The 25,894-nt window shown below is 40.0% G+C and overlaps 2 protein-coding genes across 2 annotated transcripts; one reads left to right on the top strand and one right to left on the bottom strand.

Annotated features, from left to right (window-relative positions):
• Positions 1 to 174: 174 nt before the first annotated feature.
• wdr31 (WD repeat domain 31) lies at positions 175 to 6,149 on the bottom strand. Its single transcript, XM_058636123.1, has 10 exons — positions 5,812 to 6,149; positions 5,031 to 5,102; positions 4,672 to 4,804; positions 4,334 to 4,408; positions 4,061 to 4,205; positions 3,770 to 3,870; positions 3,527 to 3,594; positions 2,712 to 2,853; positions 1,658 to 1,820; positions 175 to 1,539 (listed from the first exon to the last, which is right to left on the bottom strand). Exons 2-10 carry the CDS (start codon positions 5,075 to 5,077, stop codon positions 1,337 to 1,339), a joined length of 1,077 nt encoding a protein of 358 aa, XP_058492106.1. The 5' UTR covers positions 5,078 to 5,102; positions 5,812 to 6,149; the 3' UTR covers positions 175 to 1,336.
• A 2,045-nt stretch (positions 6,150 to 8,194) lies between these two features.
• Positions 8,195 to 25,894, top strand: LOC131464087 (guanine nucleotide-binding protein G(q) subunit alpha). Its single transcript, XM_058636372.1, has 7 exons — positions 8,195 to 9,344; positions 17,771 to 17,955; positions 22,205 to 22,359; positions 22,476 to 22,604; positions 23,880 to 24,009; positions 24,532 to 24,685; positions 25,262 to 25,894. Exons 1-7 carry the CDS (start codon positions 9,209 to 9,211, stop codon positions 25,450 to 25,452), a joined length of 1,080 nt encoding a protein of 359 aa, XP_058492355.1. The 5' UTR covers positions 8,195 to 9,208; the 3' UTR covers positions 25,453 to 25,894.

Below are 25,894 nucleotides of genomic sequence, written 5' to 3'. Positions count from 1 at the left end.
CGTCAAAGTCATTCAGATCCTTTCCCATACCGGTGTTTCCTGCTTTGAACACATCTCCATCAATTTACTTTTAGTATTTTCTCATATTTTTTTTTTATAACAAATGTGTAAGAGGCAATATTACATATAAGGCTAAAAAAGTTCACCTGACATCAACATCTGATATAGTTACTGTAAAAAAATGTTTTATTGCTGAATTGTAAAGAATGAGACGAAGGAACCGGTGATGTTTAGTGACAAATACTCCAGTCAATTCTCAGATAATGATTCTTTATGGCTTGTAGTGAACCCTACATTTTAGAAACCTCATGAATTACTGAATGTGAACTCATCGGCATCACATGACAAAGCAACACATTAAGCTGACTTGTTACCAGTATATCAACAACTGTACTTTTTGTTTAACAGACGACAATGATAACATTAGTATTAAAATACACGTCATGTCCTGACAATGATAATTTCACAAAGGAATGGAAAAAAAGTTGCCAAATTCATTCACTTAAGGCAGCTGATATCAATATTAATATTAGTATTTGTTAGTAATACAAACAAAAAGTTCTTAGCCTTTTGTTAATTGCAGATATAATTGTGCTTTCTATAAATTTGGAAAAAAGCCTTTTTAAAAATACCTGGCAGCAGGTTTTAAGTTGAGCAGCTTTATGGATTTATTCCATTCTTCTTCAAACTGTTTTTAATTCATTAGGAACAACGCTGATGTTTTGCATAGTAGTTTTTCCCAGTCGGCACATCAACTATCAACAGCATCACTAGAAAAAATATTGAGATCTGTATCTTTTAAACTCCCGCTGATTAAAAACCTACCCAAAACAAAGCCGTTTTGATATTCAGATCTGTCCGTGGTCTAACACTTGACAGCTTAAAATTTAGAGCACAAACTAATCAACAGCATAGACATGATCTTTACCACAACTCTAAATCTGACTGTTCCAACTAGATTTTATCTGGAAAAAATAAATTAATAAATCAAAGTACTGACGATAGTGTAAATTCCAATTTGATTTCTCTGACAGAATCAGCAGTTCTGCTCTAAGAATTAAGTTTTTAATACCACTCCTTCTGTATAGAGATGTCCTGAATTGGTGTATGAACTGTGTAAATCCTGCAGTTGGACCAAGAAGGTGACAGAACAGACACGATGGCTTTGGTGTTAAGTCTCCCCGCAATTCTCTTGCCGCTCTCTTCTGTCGTTCTTCACTGAGTGGCAGTGTAGAAAAGCTAAATGTCTGTAGAAATACGTTTTGTAAAACTGTAAAAAAAACTGACGCTCACATCCAGTGTGTAGACTTGCACCACAGCTCTTTGGGGGGGTTCTTCAGAAACGTGCCACTACCTTAACGTCCAGGCCTCCTGCCCCACCGGAACCTGCTCCACATCCCTGAGCCTGAATTGATCCCTGGCCCACCTGGATATGGTTGAGGCCATTGCTGAAGCTGGCACACAGCAGATTGGTGGAGTCACTTGGAGCCAGAGAAACCAGTGGACCGGCGCCATCTAGAGACAACGTCCCTAAACAAGCTGAACAGAAGACATCAGATAGAAGGTGAGGGGGGAGTTGGTAAGAAAAGACAAAACCAGCATCTTCTTCTGTGCATTTTTCTTTTTCTAAATGTTTTTATCCACTAGTGACCGTTACCTGCTGTGTTCTGATCCCAAATCTTGATGGAGCCGTCATGGGAGGACGTTGCTACCTGAGCTGAGCCACCAGGAGGCGTGGGCAGAAACACACAGCAGGCCGTGGTTTGGAGGTGACCTCTGTATTCCACGACCTTACATCCAGGCTGACGCAGGTCCCACAGCTAATAACACAGACAGACAACTCCACTGAGAACAAACCAATCTTGTCAGTATTTATTTATTTATTTATTCTAAATATCTGCACACGAGACCAGTGGCTACAAAACAACATCAACTTTTATTGGATGGGAGAATTACAAGAAAAAACAAAACTACTTGTAAATAGAAAGGGGCTGGACATGTCTCCATCAACACATAAAACATAATGTTAAAGAAAGCACACAGTATTCATAGTGAGAACAGTCATAGACATAATGCATTCTGTAGCCACTTACCCTAACCTTAAACATCATAATTAAATGCCTAACCTTCAACTCTAACCTGGCTAATATAAACTTAACACTAACTCTAACCCTAAAACAAAGTATTAAACCCTAAAAAGCCCTTTCCAGGGGCTACAGAGTGCAAGGACCATCCCGATTATCCTCACTCCCTATGATTTATGCGTCTTTTGCTCCTCACAAAGATACCCATACAAGAACACACACAGGTTTTTTCTAGTCTATTCTAGTCCTGAATCTGAACAAACAAATCAAGTGGAAGTATGAATGTTTGTCATTCTAAACACACAGGTTCTCCAAGTATACTCCATATTTGCCTCTTGCTTTCACAAATTGGATGGGAAACTGCTCTATGTCGGGGCAAAGCTGGAGTAATGTTCTAAAACCATCTGCACATAGGAAATATCTAGTTACTTTCACTATTTAAGAATGAAAACAACAGTTACTGTCTGAGTAAAACCTGGCCTTTATGCCACAAAATACACAGAGTTGTTAATTCCAGTTAGTGATTGTCCAGCGCCTGCTCGGTCAAACCCAGGAAACAGGCCACCTACTGGAAGTATCAGCAACATCTGATCTGCAGATCTACACAAACCCCTCCTGTGGCCTCACCGTGGCTTCACAGCCCTGCCCTCCAAAACCGTTGCTGCTGGACACCAAGTAGTTTCCATTTGGGGAGACATCACAGTGGGTCTGGATATACTGCTTGGCTGGAAACGTATTGGTCACCTGCCATGCACGGCTGTCCCACACCCTGCACACATACAAGACCGAGTCTGTACCATAGAAACAAACACGTGTATATATACGAGAATACAGTGTTACGCATTCTGGCGGACTATAACAGAACAGCAATGTTATGTATCTGAGCCTATAGGGCTCCAGTAGCTGATACGCAATCCCATCATGCAACTCTCTGAACCAAACAACGCCAATTTGGCAGGATGCCGCATTGTTCTCCACGGCCCCTTTTCCACTGCAGGAACTTTTCTCATTTACAAATGAACGTGTTTCCACCAAGAAGTACCTACTCGTGATTAGGGACTTTTCAGATTACCAGGAACTCTAGAGGGGCGGGGTTGTGTGCTGAAGAACACTGATTGGTGGAACACATTTTGCATGAGAAACCCACCTTTAAACAAGACCTTTAAAAGAAGGCAAAGATAGAGGAACTTGTTCATTTTGCGTTTGGTCATAATATGGAGTGGATGGATGGAGATTACCGTGAAATCTTTTTCTAGTAATAAAATTTCCTAGGAAAGGTTGGTGGAAAAGGGGCTCATGTCTGCTTAAACCCACAACAAACCACAGACACTCACAGCCTACAAACTGCATTCTGTACACATACAATTGGCATATTTCTACTGAAATTCAATTATTTTCCTGCCACACTGCAGCTTGGTCATTGCAGTAGCAAATCTTTCTACCTTATGGTCTTATCCTCAGACGTTTGGACTACAGAGGGGCTGTCTGGAACCCAACACACATGAGTCACCTGGACAGAGAACAGAGGAAAGTTTAAAGCCTGCAGGCCCTGACCACACAAAGTAAAAGTCAGGTAGCATGACTTTTTGATATACGGTATACGGTATATGCTCAGGCACAGACCTAAAGTAATCCACAATGATTGAAACAACATTTAATACAAAGATGTTTTTTTTTGTGCTCACCAGGTTTCTCGAGATATTGTGTCTCTGTTCACATTTTGCGGATTCTATGTCCCACAGGCACATCCAATTGTCACGGGAGCCGGTGCACAGCTTTCTCCCATCTACAACTCACAACACAAACAGTGCCATATGTTCAGAGCAGATGTCGGCGTGCAGAACATCGTTCAATCATGTCCTCAACTGAAACACTCCTAAGCCTAAAAGGTTAGGTTGAGGCATTTATAGTTGTGATGGCTAAGGTTAGGATAAGGGGCATTATGCCTACGATGTGTGTCTGTGTGTGTTTTTTACCAGGGCTGATAGCTACTCCATTGACCACCAACTCATGCCCACAGAACTCCTGGATAGGTTCATCGCCCTGGTGTAGGTCCCACATTAGAACAGTCTTATCCCGAGAGGCACTAAAGATCCATGTGCTGCCTAAATAACACACCACCTGGAGGATGGACGCAGAATTAGAGGAGGACAAGGCCCGAGGACGCACATGTGTGTGTGGTGTGACAGTTCTGAAGAGCATCACAACTTTATCAGTTTGTGCGTGCGCACACACCGTAGTGACGTTACCTTGGTAACCTCTCGGTTGTGACCCTGGAAGGACTGACATAGTCGGCCTTGTTTCCAGTCATACACCACCACAGCCTACAGGGGTAAAAATACATATATGGAGTTTATAAACTCAAACATATAAACTCAAACATGTGCACAAACAAATGATATATATATATATATATGTATATATATATATATATATATATATACATATATATATATATATATTAGGGTTTTACACATAACGTCCATCCTCTATTCAATTCAAAGTTAAATTATTCACAATTTTTTTTCCCAATACTATGATAAAAATCCAACAGTTTTGGAATAAAGTACCACTCATGTGCATTTACCTGATCACTGCCCCCAGAAACACACAGATCTGGGCTGAGATGTGTGACCGTGTTGATGGATCCCTGATGGGCCGGTTCATACTGAACCACCTGACTGTCGACAGTATTATCTGCCTTCTCCCCCTGAGACGCCCTGCACAGAAAACACCAATACTAAGAAATGATACACAGCTGAAACAAATGCACAACTCATTTCTGATAACATCAAAGACATGTGTTTTTTAAACATTTGATAAAATACTGTTCCAGCCAGTTACAGCTATAAAGTATTAAAAACATACACACGTGTTGTTTAAACTGTTGTATTCCACATGTAGTTCGAACAAGGAGACAGTGTTGTAGTAATAAACATGAGTCACCTGTAGAGGTTGGACCTCTTGCGAAACTTGCTCTGTAGTTTCCCCATGTCTGCCTAATAACCTGCTACCACACTGACACATGGACACAAACAAGGCAAAGGTATTAATCTATGACAGGTCTTTTATTTTTCTTCATGTGCTGCAAGCAGAAAAAACATGTCATTCTCTGTTGTGAGAGATGATGAGGCGCACTGGCAAAAGTCTTGTTGCATCCCTGCAAATTCAGAATAGTTAAGTTAAATTCACTTAAAATTGCAACAAGGTTAACAACAGTAAACTTGTAGTATCACCAAAATAAAAACACTTTCTAAAGCCTTTCAGACAAACTTTTTGAGCCTACAAGAAGCCCAATATGAATTTTGATTTCTTTGCAAGGTTATGAATGCAGTATTCTAAATGTAATCTATTGATATTTGGAATTCATATAGCATAGATGTTGATGGTTGTACTTCAGTAGGTTATTTATTTAATTTTATTCTTCAGACCTCTTGAGAGTCTGCAATAACGATTGAATTGAAGTGAAACAAATATTATTTTCTCAGACACACTCCTCAGCTGAGCTCCGACTATACCTGCTCCTCAAACAAGCAACAGGAAGAAGAGGGTTTTCAATCCTATTAGACTGTCACAGGGAATTAGTCTCCAGAAAACACCTGCTACGAACTCTACTGGCAGTTATTATGCAACACTAAGGACGTTCAACGCGAACTGACCAACAGTAAAGGTGGTTTAAAAGTATAAACACACACACAGAATGATGAGGAGGAGGGAGATTTCTTACCTGCCACTGGCAGGCGTGGTCTCTGTGTGCTGCTGAGGACGGCTGCTTAGCCCACTAGCATGCTAACTAATCTTTATCTGTCATGACAAGAAAGATCGGTGCGTTTTAGAAGCAACAAAACATGGACGGACTGACGCGAAGACTCGGTTCAGTCGTTGTCCGAACAACTGAGACGCGTTTTCCACGCGCTGCCATGACACCGAGTCGCTGTGAGTGCGTGGAAAAGTGAGTAGAAGTGAATTTAAACTACAGCAGACACGTCCCCCTCTCTTTCTCCGTAGCGACCAATGCGACGCTTTCTCGTATCCAGGCGAGGGCGGGGTCACGTGACACAGGGAGGAACAGGAAGTAGCCGGAAGCGTACAAAATAAAGTCCAATTTTTAAAAATGTTTTTGTTATTGCTTTATCTTCTTCAGCCAAAGACTCCCCTACGAGAATTAAATTAATCTGGCGATCCCATTAATGTATCCCCCTTGCAATAATTTATATAAAATGTATGAAGTATAAATTGTTAGAATATAGTTTATAGATTATAAAGTAAAAACTATTTCAAATTACAAAAAGTTTTTGTTCCCCTAATAATGTAAGGACCAATATTCTCTAAAAAACTGTTTAATTTTTTGTTTTGCCAGGGTGCCAGGGTACAAAACACCAACTAACTTGTGACAAGTAGTTGTCCTGAATATATTAAAATGTATTTTATTTCTAAATATGATTAAACCAATGCTGTTTTTATTTTTATTTTTATAATCGACTGCCAATGCCCATGGCTGGATTAAGATGGGGCAAAAAATAATTATTAACCCATTCTCCGTCTTATCATTGTCTGAGTATTGTTTGCAGCATTAGTGATTGCATTCATTAGTGAATTAGTTGATTGGATATTGGAAAATCTTATTAAATAATACAATGATAATGTCACTCGTAATGTCTTTACATGCCTGTGTGTGTCTGTGTGTTTAAGTATTGCACATTTGTGTGGTTTATGATACTGCTGCTAAAACACCATTAACAAATATTGTGTCTATTTTATGTTTAAATGGTGCATATTCACAGTTTTCTTGTTATTTTCTTTGGTTGGCTATAAAATAAATATTTTATATTATAAGGACAGCACAGGGTAAAATCTGCACATTAAACTAGAATCTAGACTATATACTGAGCATCAAATGACAGGTTACAATGTTATCAACTTGTGACTGTGCAGTTCTCTGGAGAACTGGTTGAATGACTCCCCAAGCTGCAAAACTGGGGCGAATCAGTTGGGTCCCTTGATAGCTAACATTAATTCTGCTGGAACAGTTTCATAGTTGTTCTTTCCATGACACATTTGTGTGTTCTTCATTGTAGTGCTGATTCCCCCCCTGTTATGTCATTCACGAAAGATCAGTCCGGCTTTGACTTCATAAGCTGCATGTAAACAGATGCATCACATGCAATTAAGGACTGAGTCACTGGGATGTCCCCATTTAAATGGTCTAAATGGGCCACTTAGTTAGGTTACGATCGACAATGCTCAATACCTATGTGAGATGACCTCAATTCTACTTTTTTTGTGGAGCAAATAGTTTAATTGAGTCTGAATAAAGATCAAACTTCAAATTACTTTGTGGCAGTCATTTAATGGTAAAGTAAGAGAGATAGATATAAAAATAATATCCCTGTTTCATACTCGATGGTGCAGGTTGCCTCTTTCACATTGTCAAAAGGACTTCTATACCTGTAGATATGACTCATTGCTTTTATTTGTTCACTCCTGCATGGCTTATGCTGTCTTCCCCCTGACGGAGCGCAAATTTGTTGCACGACAAAGTCAACGCACATACGCGATAGTAGCTTAGACTGGGCCGAGCGACGTGATTGGTGCACAGTGACGCAACAAAACCGCGGCCATTGCACAAATCACGTCCAATCAGCGTTAAGATTCTCCAAATGACGTCACGTTAACTTCGGGAGTTAATGGTTAAACTCTGGCTCCGTACAGTGTTGCGACGTTTTAAAATAAGGCATGTGGCCAGCCCTCCCATCGCGTCAATCACGTCCATGGCCGTACAGCGACGCAACAAATCGTGTTCGGTGTGAACACAGCATTGCATTTGGTTCCATTGCCATTCAGACATAATTGTGACAGGGAAATGAAAATATAGTATGTAACATTTACTGTTAAAAAAGAAAAAAAAAGAAAAAAAAGGTCTGAAGGGACCATTGGCCCCCGGGAATCTTAAAAAAAGTTTGGACACCCCTGCTTTAAAGCTATTTTCTATTGTATGCTATGTTAGTTCACCCCCCCAGTATCTGAAATGTTACACACTGCACCTTTAAATAGTGGAATTGTTGCATTTCTGTGACTATGACTCACAAATCATTTGAAGAGAACTTTACACGCTCGCTCGTCCATTCATACACATTTTTGTGTTTGTTTGATGTGACACTCCCCCCTTTTCTGCTCGATGGGAGGGGAGACGTCAGCCTGGCAGCAGCGGAGGAGTGGAGGAGTGGATAGCCTCGATAATACAAATACATGAAGAGAATTGAGGGAAAGGAGAAGATTGACCGGAGGAGCAGCAGCAGCAGCAGCAGCAGCGTGTGTGCGTCTGTCTTTCCTCATCATTTCCACCCCTGACGTGAATCTGGGATAATATTCCTCCAGCGCGCAGAGTCGACGGTCTCCGGCTGAAAGGCTGTGTTATATGTGGCTTTCTTGTGTTATTTCGAGCAGACACAAGGAGATAACTCTACTGTATCCCAGCCTAGCGGATTGGAGTGAAAGTCCGCCATATTCTGCCTTACCACGCCCGGGAGTCGAGCCAGTGGAAAACAAACCTGGGGTCGTGTTATTTTTAAAGGTTTCCCTGGTTCTCCTCATCCACGACGATAACTTGGACACGCGCGCTCACACACACGCGGGGATTTTCTTTTTAGTGTGTGTGTGTGTGGTTGAAATTCTCCAAACACTTTGAAGAAGAGGCTGGTCATGCCTGACGAGATCACTGTACGGAGGATGTGTCTGAGAAGGATCTGTTGATCATATTGAGAAAGAGGGGAAAGAAGATTACACCAATTAAGACATTCAGCCTTGAAAACATCGCTGTTTTTATTTGAAGGGAGGCCCAGAAAGACGAACCGAAACGGGGGGAGGAAGAGGGGCGGGGAGGCGGGGGTCAATTATTTCTCAAAACATCTTATTTTTCCATTCAACTACAATCTGTGCGCTGTTCTGGCTCATTATAAAGGGCGTCCACGCGTTGCTGCTGGGCCTGTATGAGGACGTTATTTCACATCCATAGGCCCCCCCGTGTGTGTGTGCTTTTTCTGCCCAGACGACGAATCTAAAGTCTGGATGAATTAGTAAAAGTGAGTGTTTGAATAATAATTTTAAAAAAAAAGTAGTAAAGAATGACCCTGGAATCCATAATGGCGTGTTGCCTGAGCGAGGAGGCGAAAGAAGCCAGGCGGATCAACGACGAGATCGAAAGGCAGCTCCGTCGGGATAAGAGGGACTCACGCCGGGAGCTGAAACTGTTGCTTCTCGGTAAGCTCGACGGGGAGGGAGGGAGAGAGGAGTGTGTGGGGCGAATTCCTTTCATCAAATAAATACCTTTGTCAGGACAGAGGCAGAGGAAGAAGGGAAGGCGGATGTCCTTTCAGTGGGGTTTCCCACCTGAGTGAAGTTTATAATGTGTTCCTGTTGTGAGCAGAGTGCACAGATTTGATTCTATATGGCTCAGGTGTTGACTAGGAAAAAAACAAAAAAACACCTGTTGAGGAAACAAATGTGTTTCAGCCATTCACAGCAACTCATAGTTACTTATGAGTTGTTGTTGTTTTTTTTTGGTAATGCATGTTTATTATTTATTATCTTTATCTTTACTGTCAGCTGCTGTAACAATGTCAATTTCCCCACTGCGGGACAAATAAAATCTTAAATCTAATCTTAGTGTATCAACTATTGGCTGGGCCAAAGCCTAGCATTTTATTGGGAGAAGCTGTATTACACCTGAGCACCACCAAACCCTGGCAATGATTATGTCACAGGAGCAGAGGTTTGGAGCAGGTCGTCCTTTTAGCCTCGAGACACACAGACCCAACAGGCGGATGATGGTAAAAAACGGCCACACGGCCTCAGATTGGCATGTGTTGGGGAAAAAGTTGCACTTGCCTGGCACACAGCTTTGTCTGCTACCTGCAAGCAACAGGAATGTCCACTCTGCACCTGTGTGACATGAAATTACCTTCCTTACTAGTAGCAGGTGGCATGGGTCTGGATTCACAGCTCGTTCTCATCCCGAGAGTGTCACATCCTGCCACTCTGTCACGTCCCATGGCGTTGCCTTCCAGACGCCCAGGGCACCCATCCGTGTCTGAAAAGAGAAGCACCGAGCAGAGCATTTAGAAGCTGCTTCGAGTGTCCATCCACACTTTAACGTTGCTGTGAGCATCAAGAACATATATACGTATATCATTTATGACTTATTACTGGTCATGGAAATGCTGATATTAACAAAATAAAAGAGAGTGAGCCAAAAGTGAATATCCACCTTAGTCCTAACCTTAGTCCTTTTCTTGGCCCTAACCTTAACCTCAGTCATATCATGATCCCTTACCCTAACTTCATATTTTAGGTTTTATTTTACTTTACACTGCTCTGAGCCGCCAGTGGGTTGACATTGGAGTCAGTTTTTCACAGAAGGGTACCATGCGCATCTGAGCAGTGGTATATGACTGGCTGATTGGCTGGAACCAAACAGTCAATGGCAGTGATTTCCCTCATTGACTTATTACAGTGTTACACCTAAAAAGCCTTTGGCAAGACACCTGTTGATGCCAATAACAGCCAACTGTTCCACGCGCACCTACCCGACAACAGCTATGTACAGTCGTCTACTGTCTTAATTGTCTTTTATAAAGCCCTGGACACGCCGCCACAACACTCGGCCAACAGCAAAGTTGCATCAGCGATCGTTGCATCAGATTGGCATATGTCGTACATACGTAGCATGTACGTTCTACACCTGCGTGACAGGAAATCACTCTCTTCCCCAGCAGGTGGCGTTACGTTCAACCTGTAGCATTTGTTATGTTGACTCTTGCCGTTGTCATTTACTCGCTTTGTCATTTCTGTGTTTCTTCTCCTCTGATTGGCTGGAGCTAATGATTGATGAACTATTTTAACACAACAGTAACAGTCAGTCGAGACACAGTATCACATAATAATTACAGACCTGGTGTGGCATGATGAATGGAATTACAGATTGGGTCCGATGGAAGAAGCATAAGTAGTTTTGGAGGAATACGGAGGAAACACGTCATTTACTCACCATCCAGTTTTCAATTAGATTTCCAACGAAAAGCCCATTAAATGTGATGACCGTGTTGTTGCCAGAAACTGCTCCTCCCGTTCCACTGCTCTCCTCACTCAGTTCTTTTACAAATGCATTAAAGATACAGTGTTAATCTGGCTGGAAACCTAGATCTTAAGAGCTTTGTTTTGCTTCCTTGGGGACCTTTAAGAGAGGCTGAATGAAGGAGGTTTCCCCTCTGGCCTCCTGTTAGCATAAAATGTTGCAATGAATCCCCTGTAATAGGATTTGAAGGAGCTGACAGCCACATCCCTTTTCAAATACGGACTAATAATTGTGTCGTTGTTACCCCCTTAATCTCCTCTAATACCTTACAGTTTGCTTATTATGCAACCAATGACAGTGAAAACAAAAAGGATGATGTGTTGGATTGTATTCATTTCCTCAATTAGTCACTATTCTCACATGATACCGAATATTTAATGACCGAAACCAAATAATTGATTGTTATCGTTCACACTCAACCTTTTTTATTGTTTGTTTTGTTTTGCAGCAGCTGCTTATCAGTGGACCCTATCAGAATAGGCTATTACATTTCAGAGTGGTTTCATAGCGAGCCTCTAATGACAAGAAGCGTACAGTTAATGCATTTGAATATGCAGTTGTAGGGAAGCTTTCGCAAGATCCATTAAGTTGTAGAGTGAAAAGTTTCCTTCAGTGGTTTACCACACGTGTGATTCACTATAACACAAAAGCAAATATGAATTTTCTATTATGTAAAAAGGTATACGTCACACTAAGAGGTTAGTGTCATTTTTATACTGTAAATACTTCCCGGTTCAGTTCATGACTATATGTTCCTTTTGTGTGATGTCGTCCTAAGTGGAGAAATTTGATAGTAATATGTTCTTACTGACCGAATAGACACACACACACTAACATGCATCCAAGCTTGTGTGCTTTACTTTTGTCTGCATGTCTTCTGTTACACCAGTGGCACCACTCTCACTACTTGTGGTCGGGCTAACTGGAGGAAGTACTCTGTGTGTGCATTGTGTGGGCTCCATTATCTCATAGGCTATTAGCGTTATTGTTAGTTTTCAAAATCACTAATTGCCTTGTGCACCACGGGGTCATGTAAACAAAACTTTTCAATTATGCTCTGCAGTTTGTCGATTCTTCACAATAATAGACTTTTTTTTCATCTATCATCTTGGCTTCTAAATTTTACAAGTGACCTTTCAAACCCACTGATTACCATATGTTTCTAAAACACTGTAGATACATGCACGGGTAAGATGGATTATGTACAGTTATATACTAGTAAGAGAGTTGGACTTGGATTTGAAATCAACTTAAAGGAATACTTCATCAATTTGCATATAGCTTTGTATTACTAGAATAGGGGTAGTATTTTTGAAAAATTGTGCTTCCCAACCTCAATTTCCACTGAGTTGAGAAATATCTTTTAGGGAAGTGACAGGAGGCTTTTTTACAGAATCCAACTGCTCTATACTTTGCAGCTCTAACGTTGTTGTTAAATAGGTGAGAGAAGTTGTGTCATCATCAACATTAAACCATATTGGTCATACCTCAGTTAATCCTACCTCATCAAGGTGTGTCCCTCTGCTGTGCTGACAGCTGGTCTTAGGTTTCTGCATCAGCTGTTCCTGCAACGTACATCACATGAAGAACACTTAAGCTGAGAATGTCAGCGTGGCCAACAGAAACGAGCTGCTCTCCCCTGACGATGAAATTATAGCTCACACCAAACCATTCAAGTCAAAATGTCTGAAGTGAAATATTTCTACAAATCTGATTTGCTGATAGAGGGGACCCAAGTAGTTGAGCTAGAGGGGGAGCAGCTTTTTAAACATGTAGGACTTTCTGGAACGAGAGCAATCAATTCTGAATGGAAAAGTACACCTTCAGTTCAGCCTGTATGGATTTGTGTTATTGTGAAAACAAAATGATTTGATTAGAATGATGTCGGTTGTTCTCCTGTCTGTTATCTTTGAAGCACGACATACGTCTTGAGGGGAGAAACGTAATGTGACAGATGGAAGGAAAGCACGGCACCATAACACGAGCTTAGATTCCCAACTTGTGCTGTCATGGCAAGTTTAAGATGAATAGAGACGACGGGAAATGACACATTCAGCACTGTAATGGTGACAAAGACAAACTGGAAACTATAGAGAGGAATAGTGAAACTGTGTTCATGAAGAAAGGGAACAGGAAACAGAATTGTTGGCAGACATACAAGATGTTTTAGAGCAGTTGCTCGCAAACTTTTTTATACCAAGTACCACCTGAGAAAATATTGAGCTCTTGAACTAACACCATTATCACCAACATTAAAATACAGTGTGTAAATAGACTTTTGACAGGAGGCAGATTTATTCCCAATAAGATAATTTACTCTTTCATCATCCTCCTCTTCCTCACATACACTGCTACAGTGAAATTAGATTAAGATGGAGTGACAGATAAGGTGATCTAATTATTATTATTTAATGTATTATCATTTTTTTTCGATATTTGTTTCATTTTCTACACACTCTGGTCAAAATTCCTCAGCTCCATTCCGATCACATACCCTAGTATATACAGTAGAACAGTATTTCTCCATGTACCCCCAGAGGAAGCTTGCGTACCACAGTTTGAGAACCGTGGCATTAGATCAGTGGTTGTTAAACGTTTTATACCAAGTACCACCTGAGTAAATATTGCGCTCTCGACTTAACAACGTTGCAATACAATGGTGTAAATAGTCAGAGAAAATTCAGCTACAGACATTTCACAGGAGGCCACTGGTCGTACACGTACCACATCTTGAGAAACATGGCGTTAGATAACCGAGTTTTGATTTAACCATGAGCTGTGTACATCTTGGTGCATTGTGGACAGATTTTCTACCTTTCAGACTGCTTCATACTTAGGTTCTTTTACGTAGGTTGTAGATAAAAAGGTAATTGATTGTACCATTTTATCATAACAAAAAAATGGAACTTCCTTCTGTGAGACTTTGAAGTGCAAAGTGTAGAATGCAGCCGTGAGTGTGGATGTTTAGAAGTTGACTGTGTTAAATGTTGCCGGCACTACATTATTTTTAAAACTATGAACAACTAATCAAATTCTCGTTTTCATGAATGTTTAATGTGCTCGTTGTGAAATCAATCCCCGTATAACGTCATGACTCACTGGGATAAGTTACCCACAATGCACGGTAAAGTAAATCTACTGGAAGGACACAAACATGGGGTCGAGCCTCTCAGGATTGAAGCACAGGTTATTTTACATGAACACTATAATAAATTCAAAGTTAATCTAAAAAAAATATGGCCAAATATTTGTTCATGCTCACTGAGGCTTAAGTGCTTTAGGTAGAGATTAAGAGAAAGATTAAGAACCAGGATTTTTTTTCCCTCTACAATTGAAACAATTAGTCTAATTCATTTGTTTTTCTTTGTCATATGAAATAAAATAAAATAAATATCTTAGCTAGTTTGTAAAAGGAAGTGAACTGAACATGTGACAAATTATTGTGTAAATAATGGGCATATATAAAAATATATATCATCTATATAATTCTTTTTACATCTTATTTAAACTATAAGCATATTTACCATTCGCGTCTCAAACCGTGATTCATTTGTTCAAAGCAAACAGGGTTAAGAATGAATAATTATCAAGCTTGTCTCCATCTGCTAAATGAATTAAAAAGTGTCCAGTTACAAAAGTGGCACAGCCCACCTTCAGTCCTCAAGAGACGATTGGACCTAGTTTATGACGCCTGTCCCCTTTAACACGCCTACACATGCATGCACAGAGGAAATGGATTTAAAAGTGAGTCTGATTCATTTGATTCAAATGAGTCTGATTGAAATGATTTGAACTCTCACGTTTTACACATCTTCTGTCAAATACATTTGCTGACATGTTGATCTCCCCGGTCACCGTCAGCTGCTTTTATCGGACAAATGGCAGCTGTGGGAATTTCTCAAGGCTACAACTGAGCAAAGTCCACCACAACTTTTAACAAGCTCTTAACAAACACTTGGCTGTAAATGTGGGTGGGAAAAACAAAAGGTGTCATATGATTCTTGTATGAAGGCAGCCAAATTAAAGCTGCAGCAACACAAAGTCCAGAATTGGGGACAACAGTGTCATCAATTAGAAGTGATTTAAATGCTGAATACAAATATTCAGCATTTTCTCTCCAGGTCTTGATTGTATTGTGGTCATCTACATCTTACACAGCAGTATTATATTGAGTGAATTTATGTCTCTGTCTTTTACTTTGTTTTAAAGTTTGCTGGTGATGTTTTTACATGCATGTTATTGCACCGTACTATGGCGGCGCGGCACGGCATGGTTTAGGTTGGTTTACAACTACAAAAATGCTATTATGAAAACCACTAAATAGTAAATTGAAAACCAAGTTCAAATTTTTTGACCGGGAGCTTGAAATTCCTGCCGTGCCTACAAATGGGATCCTATATTAAATCCTTATCCTACACATTTTCCCTTCAAAGCAGACCCCTGTTTAATATGAATAGAAGTAGGGCTATAAACCAGTGTTTACTACAGCACAGGAAGTATAAACTGTAATAAGTGAAAGTCACTGCAACATGCCCCAAAGCATTAATAAAAGTGAGCCTGGTCCTATGGTCCTCTCTCTTCAGACTGTGGATGTATCAGTGATTTTGTACCCCTTAACCCAATTTCCAGGGTGTGTGTGGTAGCCAGTGAAAAACGATCCGTTTGATTACCATAACATCTATTTATTGTTTTGTTTTTACTTCCATTTGAGTTTTAAATTTCAAGAGCATCATAGTAAGTTTGAATGCTCTCACCTCAAATGCGATGTTCAATTTAGTCACAGTAACTTCAAACATGTGTATCTGGGTTTAAACAGGTTAATCCTGGTCCAAAACATGGGTTTGAAAAGTGACAAGGAATCCTATAATGGTGTAAACACATACGTAGTCCTGTACACCCACACTCTCTATTGGCATTTGTTGGTGCAGAGGTAGCACCCAGATGTGAGTTGATTTCTTCTGGAGAATTTGCCATATTTTAAGGCTTTCTAACCATTTTTGTCAAGCCTGCAGTTGTAGAGGGTTGTAACATCCTCTGCAACCCTCTAAATTCCCTATAACCTGTGTCAAATAATGTCATATTGTAGGATGGTACTTCCATTTTGTAAAATATAACTGAGCTACGGCATCGCTCAGTTACCAATAAATCATGTGATTTCACAACAATTTCACTCTCTTATAACAGACATGCAAAACACTGACATGCACTTGTTTCTGCCAAAGGAATTCAAGAGTCAGTCGTGAGGCAAAGTTAGATTGTTTAGTTGGTCTGCCAGGATTCTCAGTGAAGCAAAGAAAAACTATACCCCCGCAGCCTTTCACATCCAAATAGTTCCTGTCACCACTCACCACCAAGAGCAGTGAAACGTTGTTCTTTTTCAGACTGAGCAAACAAACGTCTGAGAGGAAAGTAGCAGGCCTGCACGCATTATTATTAATATTATGAGTGTGAGTGACTTTAATGCTATAGAGTAGGGATGGGCAAGTAAATTTGGCTTTGGGCTAAAATATAATATCTTCATCAAGCAAAACCTTGTTGTTATTTTTTTACTTTATTCAAAATGGCTTTTAATACCCAGTAGTGTGGTGACACTTTTTAATTGGTATTTCCATGCTTTGATTTATGTTTCATGAAGTTGCTTTTTACCGTCTGTAATGCTTTTATTTTGTAAAGCACTTTGGTCACCTGTGGATTGTTATAAATGGCTATAGAAATAAAGTACATTACATTACATGCTGGCGGGCAAGTTTTGGTTCCATTGGCCACCAGTTGCCGACCACTGCTGTAGAGGTTGTATGGACTAGGCCAAAAATAATGAGGTCACAGTGACCATATCTGTAGTGCGTGGTGTCAAACAGGTTTCAGTGCGACTGAAAACACAAACTTTCAGTCGTAAATTACGCTACTCAGAAAACCCAGTCACTCAGCAGTTTGACGGGATAACCGCTTCTTTCCCTCACCTGCCTATGTGCTGCAGCTGCATACACACCAAGTCCTTTTTCTTTCACCTTTTAGTCTGAAGTCTGTAACAGTTTTAAAGACCCATGAGAATGGGACGGACCATTAGGGTCAGGAATCATAATACATCAGCCTAGAGAATGCTAATGCTGCTTCATATTTGCCGCTTGTGTGAATATAGCAAACATTTGCTAATACATTAATGCATTTCATAGCCGCATAACTATCACAACCTAATGGTAAGTGTTAAAATCCTCCACACTAATGCACAACAGATCTCTATCAACACTTAAGTGCAATCCAATATGGCTGGTTACAGAGAAGGAAGAAACACTTTACCCTGCTTCTGGGCCAGAGACTGACCAGTCCGTCCACCCAACTGTGGAACGTGGTCTGTGATTGGACTCTTAAGATTTTTGTGGCTTTCGCTTTGCTGCTCAATTCTGATTTGAGACCCTATAGAGGTCAAGGAAATTCCTACATGACAAAATGTCTATTAAAGAAATGCGGCTGCTTACACAGCAAGTTAAATGTCCAACAAAAAATCCTGCACAAACCCACAAAATAACCTCTGTTCCTTGTGTTATTGCCTCAGGCACTGGGGAGAGTGGGAAGAGCACATTCATCAAACAGATGAGGATTATCCATGGTGCCGGTTATTCTGACGAGGACAAAAGGAGTTTCACCAAACTGGTCTATCAGAACATCTTCACAGCCGTGCAGGCCATGATCCGAGCCATGGAGACGCTCAAGATCCCCTACAAATATGAGCACAACAAGGTAACTTACATTCTTAAACCTCTCTGTGATTTCTAAGATGAAATGACAACTGGAAAAAGGGACAAATAATTTAAGAAAAAGACAGAGAGAGACAGACGCTGCAAAGTGCCCACAGCGTGCCTGTATATTTTTAGAGCACCGTCTATCTTATTTGAAACAGCCATCCATAATCGTTTCCTGCCCTTTTTGGCACTTCCTGTGTCTTAAACGTACTCCACCACTCTTTATGCACTTGTGTGTGTCTGCAGGTTTTCATACATTCAGACCTATGTGCAAACACCTATACACACAAATACATGTATACTGATCTAATTTGACTTCACTGTACGTAAATGTGTTTTCATTAAGTTGTGTTTTTCCCCCTCCTTTTCATTTGCTGGAGTTACTTTCATAGTTGTAGTTTTGGGAGATGTTTGAGTACAGTCACGAAGTACAAATACTTCAATGTACAAAATTCAGGTATCTGTACTTTACTTGACTTTATTTGAACCCTAATTATCTTGGTTACTTGTTGCTACCAAATAAAATAAGAAGAGTTGGTAAATGAAAAAGTTTGTATTTATATACCACTTTACTAGTCTTGATGCCCACTCAAAGCTGCTTTACACTACAGTTCTGCCATTCACTCACACATTCATAGAGGTCATCCTCTATCACACCCATGAATCTTGCCCAATGACACTTATAGCGGAGCCAGAAATCAAACTCACAACCTTCCACGTTTGAAATATAACTTGCTACCTTTGCTCATTTCTAACTCTTCACTTTTTTCATATCTTTACTTCTAAAACTTAAACAGGTTTTATATCAGAAAATTACTTTTGATACTTGAGTACAGTAAATGCCATACACTTTAAGACTTTTACTTAAGTAATATTGTAAAATAAGTGACTTCAACTTCTACTTAAGTCATTTTCGGGCAAGATACTTTTTTTAATGTATAGATTTTAGGTACTAGTCAATCACCTTAGCAACACCTTTTATACAATATATCAGATTTCAGATGAGAGCTGCTTCACTTTCTCCCCTTCTTTCCAGTGGGGTGATTTATTTAATTTTTTGAATGAAAACCTCCATCCAGTGATAAAAGAAAACGCTTTCACTGTGGCTGTTGCAACTGTATGTGAGATTTTAATGAAAAGAAATGTTGCGTAAAAAGATGCCACCGTAATTTCCATCTTTTTGTTTTATGTTGACACATCATAGTTTTTTTATTAGGAGATTTTGTGAAAATCTTTGTCAGCACTGAGTTTATTAGAAAAAAGTTAAGGTCACGACCATCATCATCAGATTCTCATACACTGGCTGTAAGACCTTAAACACCTGTCGAGCAGCAGGTGTGCATTAGGTTAAAGCTTTGTGTCAGCTTTGAGATTCAAAATGGCATGGCCACAACCTGCATTAACTTTAGTTAACTCTGTGCTTTTGTGGTGGATCATACTTACTTTCGCTTCCTATCCACTGTGTGCATGTTCAGGAAGAAAGAAACTGAATGTTCTGTTTGAGCTTTGTAAAAAAGGATCGCACTGAAATCTTTTTCTTTCTTTTTTTTTTTCATTTTTAAGTCGAGCACTTCAGAACTGAGAAACAACAAAAAGCATTTGTAATGTTATCCGTTGAAGAAATGTACATGTCATAGGTTAAGGATGAAGTAGAAAAACATACAGCAGAACTACTTCACTTTGTTCCTAAAGTCCATGTGCTCTCATCATATGCCTAAAATGGGAAGTATTTATGTTTTAACAAAGATCTCACCCACATCACACGGGAAGTGAAAATGTTTACACCGCCTGTCTGGACATTTAAAACAAACCACTGTCACAGGCACCGCTCAAATCAAAGCCACTCAATCATATATGTCAATCTGACATTCTGTCTAATGTGTACTGGATAATGGATTTCTCTTTTGTCTTCTCACTTTTCAAGTCTAGATCATCAGATGTCTAAATCATTTTGAAACCCTGTAACTGCGTCTCCATCCTTCTTGCTCTAATGCAGGTCATGTAGTCCTCCACTACTAAAAATAGGAGCAATGTTTTGTTGTTTGTGGTGATGGGATTGGGTGTTTGGCTCAGGACCATATTGGTGCAGTGAAATGGGTTTGTTTTTGCTATGGTTACATGTTGATTACAGTCTGCCATTTGCACAGTCATGCAGTATTATTATAATAGTCCAAAACAGTCATTTTCAACCTTTTTCTTGAGATGTTTTTTAAGGTTGTATACATCTGTGACCTTGTGGTTAGGGTGGTCTCTAGTTCTGGAGTAGGAGGTTGGTGGTTTAAACCCTGTCCGTGCAATACCAAAGACATGTATGACAAAGACAAGCTTCTCTGCTTACCACTCAGCATGAAGAGAGGTGTGGGGGGGGGGGGGGGGGGGAGGTATTCTGTGATGGCTCTCTGTGGTGCGACGAGCATCCCATCCCGTTGGAAGTAGAAACACTCGTAGTGCTTCCGTGTCTCTGTAACTAGAGATAAGCACTGGCTACACTTACACAAAAAAGAAGAAAATCCATCAGTATTATATTGCAGAAATTACAGAAACAAAAACTATTGCAGCATGGAACTGTTAAATGAACCATTGAGTTTTTAATATAACTCAGAGCTTGTTATTTTCTGTGGATACTGCAACATATCACATGACTTTTACCTGTGATTTGCATTAAATGTAATAGTCATACAGACTTTTTAATTACTTTTTTGAGAATGTCAGTATTTTATTCTCCCTGATGCTTCTCCATCATCTTTGTTTTTAAAAAAAGAAAATATTTTCCCCTTTGTGATACAAGATCTAGAAATTAAGCTGGAAAGTTTTTTTTTCCTCACAAAAATCACTCATTTTACATATAAAATCATTTCACCCTTTCGGGGATCCCCAGTGGTAGTTGGTAACCTGTTGTCCAGAAAACAGTACCTTTAGAAGTCACTATGTTTATCTGACAGTAGAAAAAACTAATTATTGTATTGGTCCAACTCGGGATGGGATTTGATACTGGTCCAAATCATTGGATCGGATTTCGGACAGATAGAAATGTGAAATCCGATACAATCCAAAAACCCTATCTATTGCATGTTTTACTCTGCACAGACAAAAAAATATAAATAAAAATCAGCAAAAGCATTTTAGCCGAGTCATGTTTGGGCTGTTTATTTCTTCTTTTTTGGGAGAACACAATTGGAGAATTATATCTTTGAAATGACTCAGCACAAATGTGTTGCTGCATAGTTCATAAATGGTCTAAAATAATATCGGTAGATACTCGATTTTGTGATATCGGTATCAGACACAAAAAAGTGGTATCTCTAAGTCTGACTAAAACTGTGACTAAAATCGGGCTAGTAAGAGTAGAGACTGTGTCAACCTAAAGAATTGGATATTTTTAAGATAATGGATTGTAGGAAGACATTGTACGGTACTCGACGTGCTAACAACTAGCCACATGCTAAACCGGAAACTGCCTAATACTAACAAGGCCCGCTGGTGAAGCAGAGGCAGACACACTTTATTCAATAAATAGATTTTCCACTGGGACAAGGACAATAGACCAAGCTACAACCGTAGCTCAACGTACAGTAGCTGAGCATGGAAACATACTGGGTGTTCTGTGTAGTTTAATACGGGGTAGATTCCGTAGATTATATAGTGTCATGTATAATTAATTCCAATAAACCTACAAGCTTTTATAGTAACAGCTTTCCATTTTATAAAAGCCTGTCAAAGGATCACACTGAATGACTTGTAACTGCCTGCTAGTAATATGACATATGGGATTTAAAATAAATAAATAAATGAATAAATGGATGTATGTACAACCTGTGTATTTCCTCATTACACATACAGTTCTGGCATAAGAGAGTCATTTAAATGGCAAAAACCACTTTGGCTCTTGACCTAACTCGAGTATTCATGCTGGCTTGTGAAACTATGTCGATGTTTTAGGCACATGTTGATCTCTTGTTATGGGACACAGGAGACTTTTAATGAGAATTCTGGGGCGGGAAAACTTTCCCCTTTAATAGGCCCAGTGGGATTTAAGCCTTAGATATTAGGTCAGTGCTGAGCCTCAGGGCTCAAATGCATTTCTGGATATAGAATATGTGTGCGAGTTTGACAAGTGATAATTAGAAGTGTGTACAAGCGGCATTTCAAAGAAAACTCTTCTTTTAGAGTAAGAAAATGATTCATTGCATTTTGATTGTTGTGCTGCTGTGTATTGTATGAAGTCCTTTGGTTCTTTTTCCCACCAGTGTCACGCCAATATTGTGCGAGAAGTGGACGTAGAAAAGGTCTTTATGTTTGAGAATCCTTACATAGATGCAATCAAGAGCCTATGGAACGATCCAGGCACCCAGGAGTGTTATGATCGAAGGAGGGAATATCAACTCTCAGACTCCACTAAATAGTGAGTAGATTGCAATGTCAGCCTCACTCTGAATTAAAGGCACTTACCTTTAATACAGTAAAAAGTTTTACTTTTGCATTGTTTGTGATGACTGGTCATTTTCTCTGCCTCTGTAGTTACCTGAACGCGTTGGACCGGATCTCCAGCCCGTCTTACCTTCCCACCCAGCAGGACGTGTTGAGGGTTCGAGTCCCAACCACAGGAATCATTGAATACCCATTCGACCTGCAGAGTGTCATATTCAGGTAAGAGCAGATTCACGTCATTCAAGTTTGGTCAATAAAATAGAACAGTTTAAATGACCTTCCTGTATGGATGTAGAAGAATACAGAGAAAATACAAACTGTTGATAATTATACAAACTGTGTATAATTTTAATCTACAACCTTTAAACCTTTCAAATATTGTACATCTAACTTACCTACATTCATCTTCAGTTGTACTTAACAGTTACAGTGTAGATGAATATTTTATATGCAGAAAGTACAGTAAGCTAATAGAAGATAAATAAAATATGATGCCTTGTCAGGTAAGGTTACTGTAAAACTATAAAAGCATTGCTTAATATTTAATGCAGCAGGTTTTTATCTGCCTGTGTTTTACAGTGTTATACATCCCTACTGCTTTTATGCATTTTTCTCAACTCACTCACCGTTTATAGCTAAAAAGAACTTCATCGAAGCATTGAAATAGAAACAGACACAACAGTCTTCATTTTGTTTGACAAGGTAGAGTTAAGACAGGTTGACTCTCAGGTTGAGAAATGGTCATGTCATATCATTCAAACTATAGAATTGTCTTGTGTCTCCAACACTCTGTGTGTCTTCGACCATTGGACTAAAACATATTTCAAAGGACCACCTTTGCTTTTTTTTGTGCTCCTGTCGTCTTCACAGAAAATGTACTCCTCAATTATATCAACAACCATCAAACAATCAAATCCATCCATTATGCAATTGATGGAAAAGCAGCACAGATATGCAACAATCAATAGCTAAAATCCATCCATCTTCTACCACTTTATCCTCCACACGAGGGTCGCAGGAGGAGCTGTGCCAATCTCAGCTAACATAGGGCAAAAGGTGGGGTACACCCTGGACAAGTCACCAGTCCATCACAGGGACACAGAGACAAACAACCATCCACTCTCACACCTGCAGTCAATTAGAGTGTCCAATTTGCCTAATCCCCAAAAGCTGCATGTTTTTGGACTGTGGGAGGAAACCGAGAACCCAGAGAAAACACACGCACACACAGAGAGAACATGCAAACTCAATGCAGAAAGGCCCTTGTTCAGACCAGGTCGCGAACCCAGGCCTTCTTGCTGCAAAGGCAAGAGCACTAACCACTACACTAATAGCTAAAATACATGGTACAAAAGTTGGTAAAAACAACAAACACACAACTGCACTGTGGTAATATACTGCTGTCTCATGACCAAATGAGGATGATTAGCCGTGTCACCATGTTTGGCCTCACATGTGGGAACGTTTTCAGTGGTTCCACTGACTGTTTTGTAGGATGGTGGACGTTGGTGGTCAGAGGTCGGAGAGGAGGAAATGGATCCACTGCTTTGAGAACGTCACATCCATCATGTTCCTGGTAGCGCTCAGCGAGTACGACCAAGTGCTGGTGGAATCTGACAACGAGGTGATTTAATGAATAATTGTTCACGTAATGTGGATGACGAGGTTGTCTCTAAAAGATGAAAAACTATTCCTGGATTTAAAATGATGGAAACGAGAGAGTTCCACGAGCAGGTGTGTGTTCATACAGTATGCTTTTTGGCTGGCTTTGCTTTACTTCCACACATTTTCCTTTGTTAGTTGTAGAAGAGGAAAACACCAACAACAAACCAGCTACATGTCCTCTGTCCTACTGCCACACTGCATGTTTATTTATTTATAAAATAAGAGAGAACACAGACTATGATATGTGCGTAGAGCTTGCTCTCCAACTGGCTGTTTAGTTCAATTAAACACTGAATTGTGAAGTGCAAGGGAGAAATGAAACCCTCAGGAGGTGACATGACTGCCCTTCTCTCTCATCTTTGCTGCTCTCCCTCTGGTACAGTAACACCTTTATTAAAACCTGTGCTTAATGACTGTGAAAGATGGTAGTTTAATTAAATGATTAAACCATGTCTCCCTCCTTGTCACACTCTCTCTGCAGAACCGTATGGAGGAGAGTAAAGCTCTGTTCAGGACAATAATCACGTACCCCTGGTTCCAAAACTCCTCGGTCATTCTGTTCCTCAACAAGAAGGACCTGCTGGAGGAGAAGATCATGTACTCTCATCTGGTCGACTATTTCCCAGAGTATGATGGTGAGCACAGATGTATTGTAACAAAGTATAACTACTTCACTACTGTACTTAGGTACTAAAATGCTGTATCTGTACTTTACTGGAGTATTTTTTTTCTCCGGTCTTCAAAAATTCACCTTCGAATTTGAAGAAACTTGAAAATTATGCCCACTGTCATTTGCATCGACTATTTAGGGAAATCAGAGAAAAATAAAATTTGCAGAAGAGAAATAGAGCCTTGCGCGCATATACTTGTCATCACAGACAAGATTCCCCAGCTTCTCAGTACTGTTATTTCTAAATGGTTGAAAAACTGCCAGATATCGAAAGTGAAAGTTATCTTGGAAAAAAGGGTCAGAAGCTCTCACTCATTGAACATTTTTTCTACAGCCATATAATCGAAATAAATCCAGGCAGCCGGAAGATCATGATGGTCATAAGAGGGTTAATCTAACCATACAATTGGTAGTCATTTTTGGTAATAGATCCTCCTAAATGAGGTTTTTTTCTGGGAGTTGGACAAAATGGTTGCCACTGAAACCCCAGCCCATGTCTTATTGCAACAGCTTTACTGACAGGACATTTCCGTCTCCCCAGGTCCACAGAGGGATGCCCAGGCAGCCCGAGAGTTTATCCTCAAGATGTTTGTGGACCTAAATCCAGACAGTGACAAGATCATCTACTCTCACTTCACCTGTGCCACTGACACAGAGAACATCCGCTTTGTCTTCGCGGCTGTTAAGGACACCATCCTGCAGCTCAACCTAAAGGAGTACAACCTGGTGTAGAGCGAAGCAGGGCCTGCCAACATGGACGGCCCTCGACACACACACTGACTGACAATCTGTGAAAAGAGAGATCATAATATACACATACCGGAAAAAAAGAAGAAATCTCAGTAAAAAAAAAAAAAATGTAATGGTTGCATAATACTAATTTATTTGCCATTTGTTGATCTCTTGGTCCCCAAGGGGTGAGCAGTAAATGTTCTCTTGCTATTTAAGGAGTTGATGAAATATTTGGAAGGAGGAGGGCAGGATATCTGGAAAGTTGGGGAGCGATTTTGTTGCTGGATTTATACACCAGAGATCCTCGTTTTAAGGCTTTGGTTTAAGTTTTTGTGCACTGCAGGTATGGGGGCTTCTTTTGTCCATCAGTCTGATATGTCAGAGCTGGACTTAATGCAATGTGTTCCTTCCGTCCTGCCTTTTTATACAGAAGAATTTTATT

This window comes from Solea solea, chromosome 8 (genome assembly GCF_958295425.1).
Source record: "Solea solea chromosome 8, fSolSol10.1, whole genome shotgun sequence".
NCBI classification, from domain to species: Eukaryota; Metazoa; Chordata; class Actinopteri; order Pleuronectiformes; family Soleidae; genus Solea; species Solea solea.
Note: the sequence above shows the minus strand (reverse complement) of the source record. Positions and strands in the feature narration are given on the sequence as shown.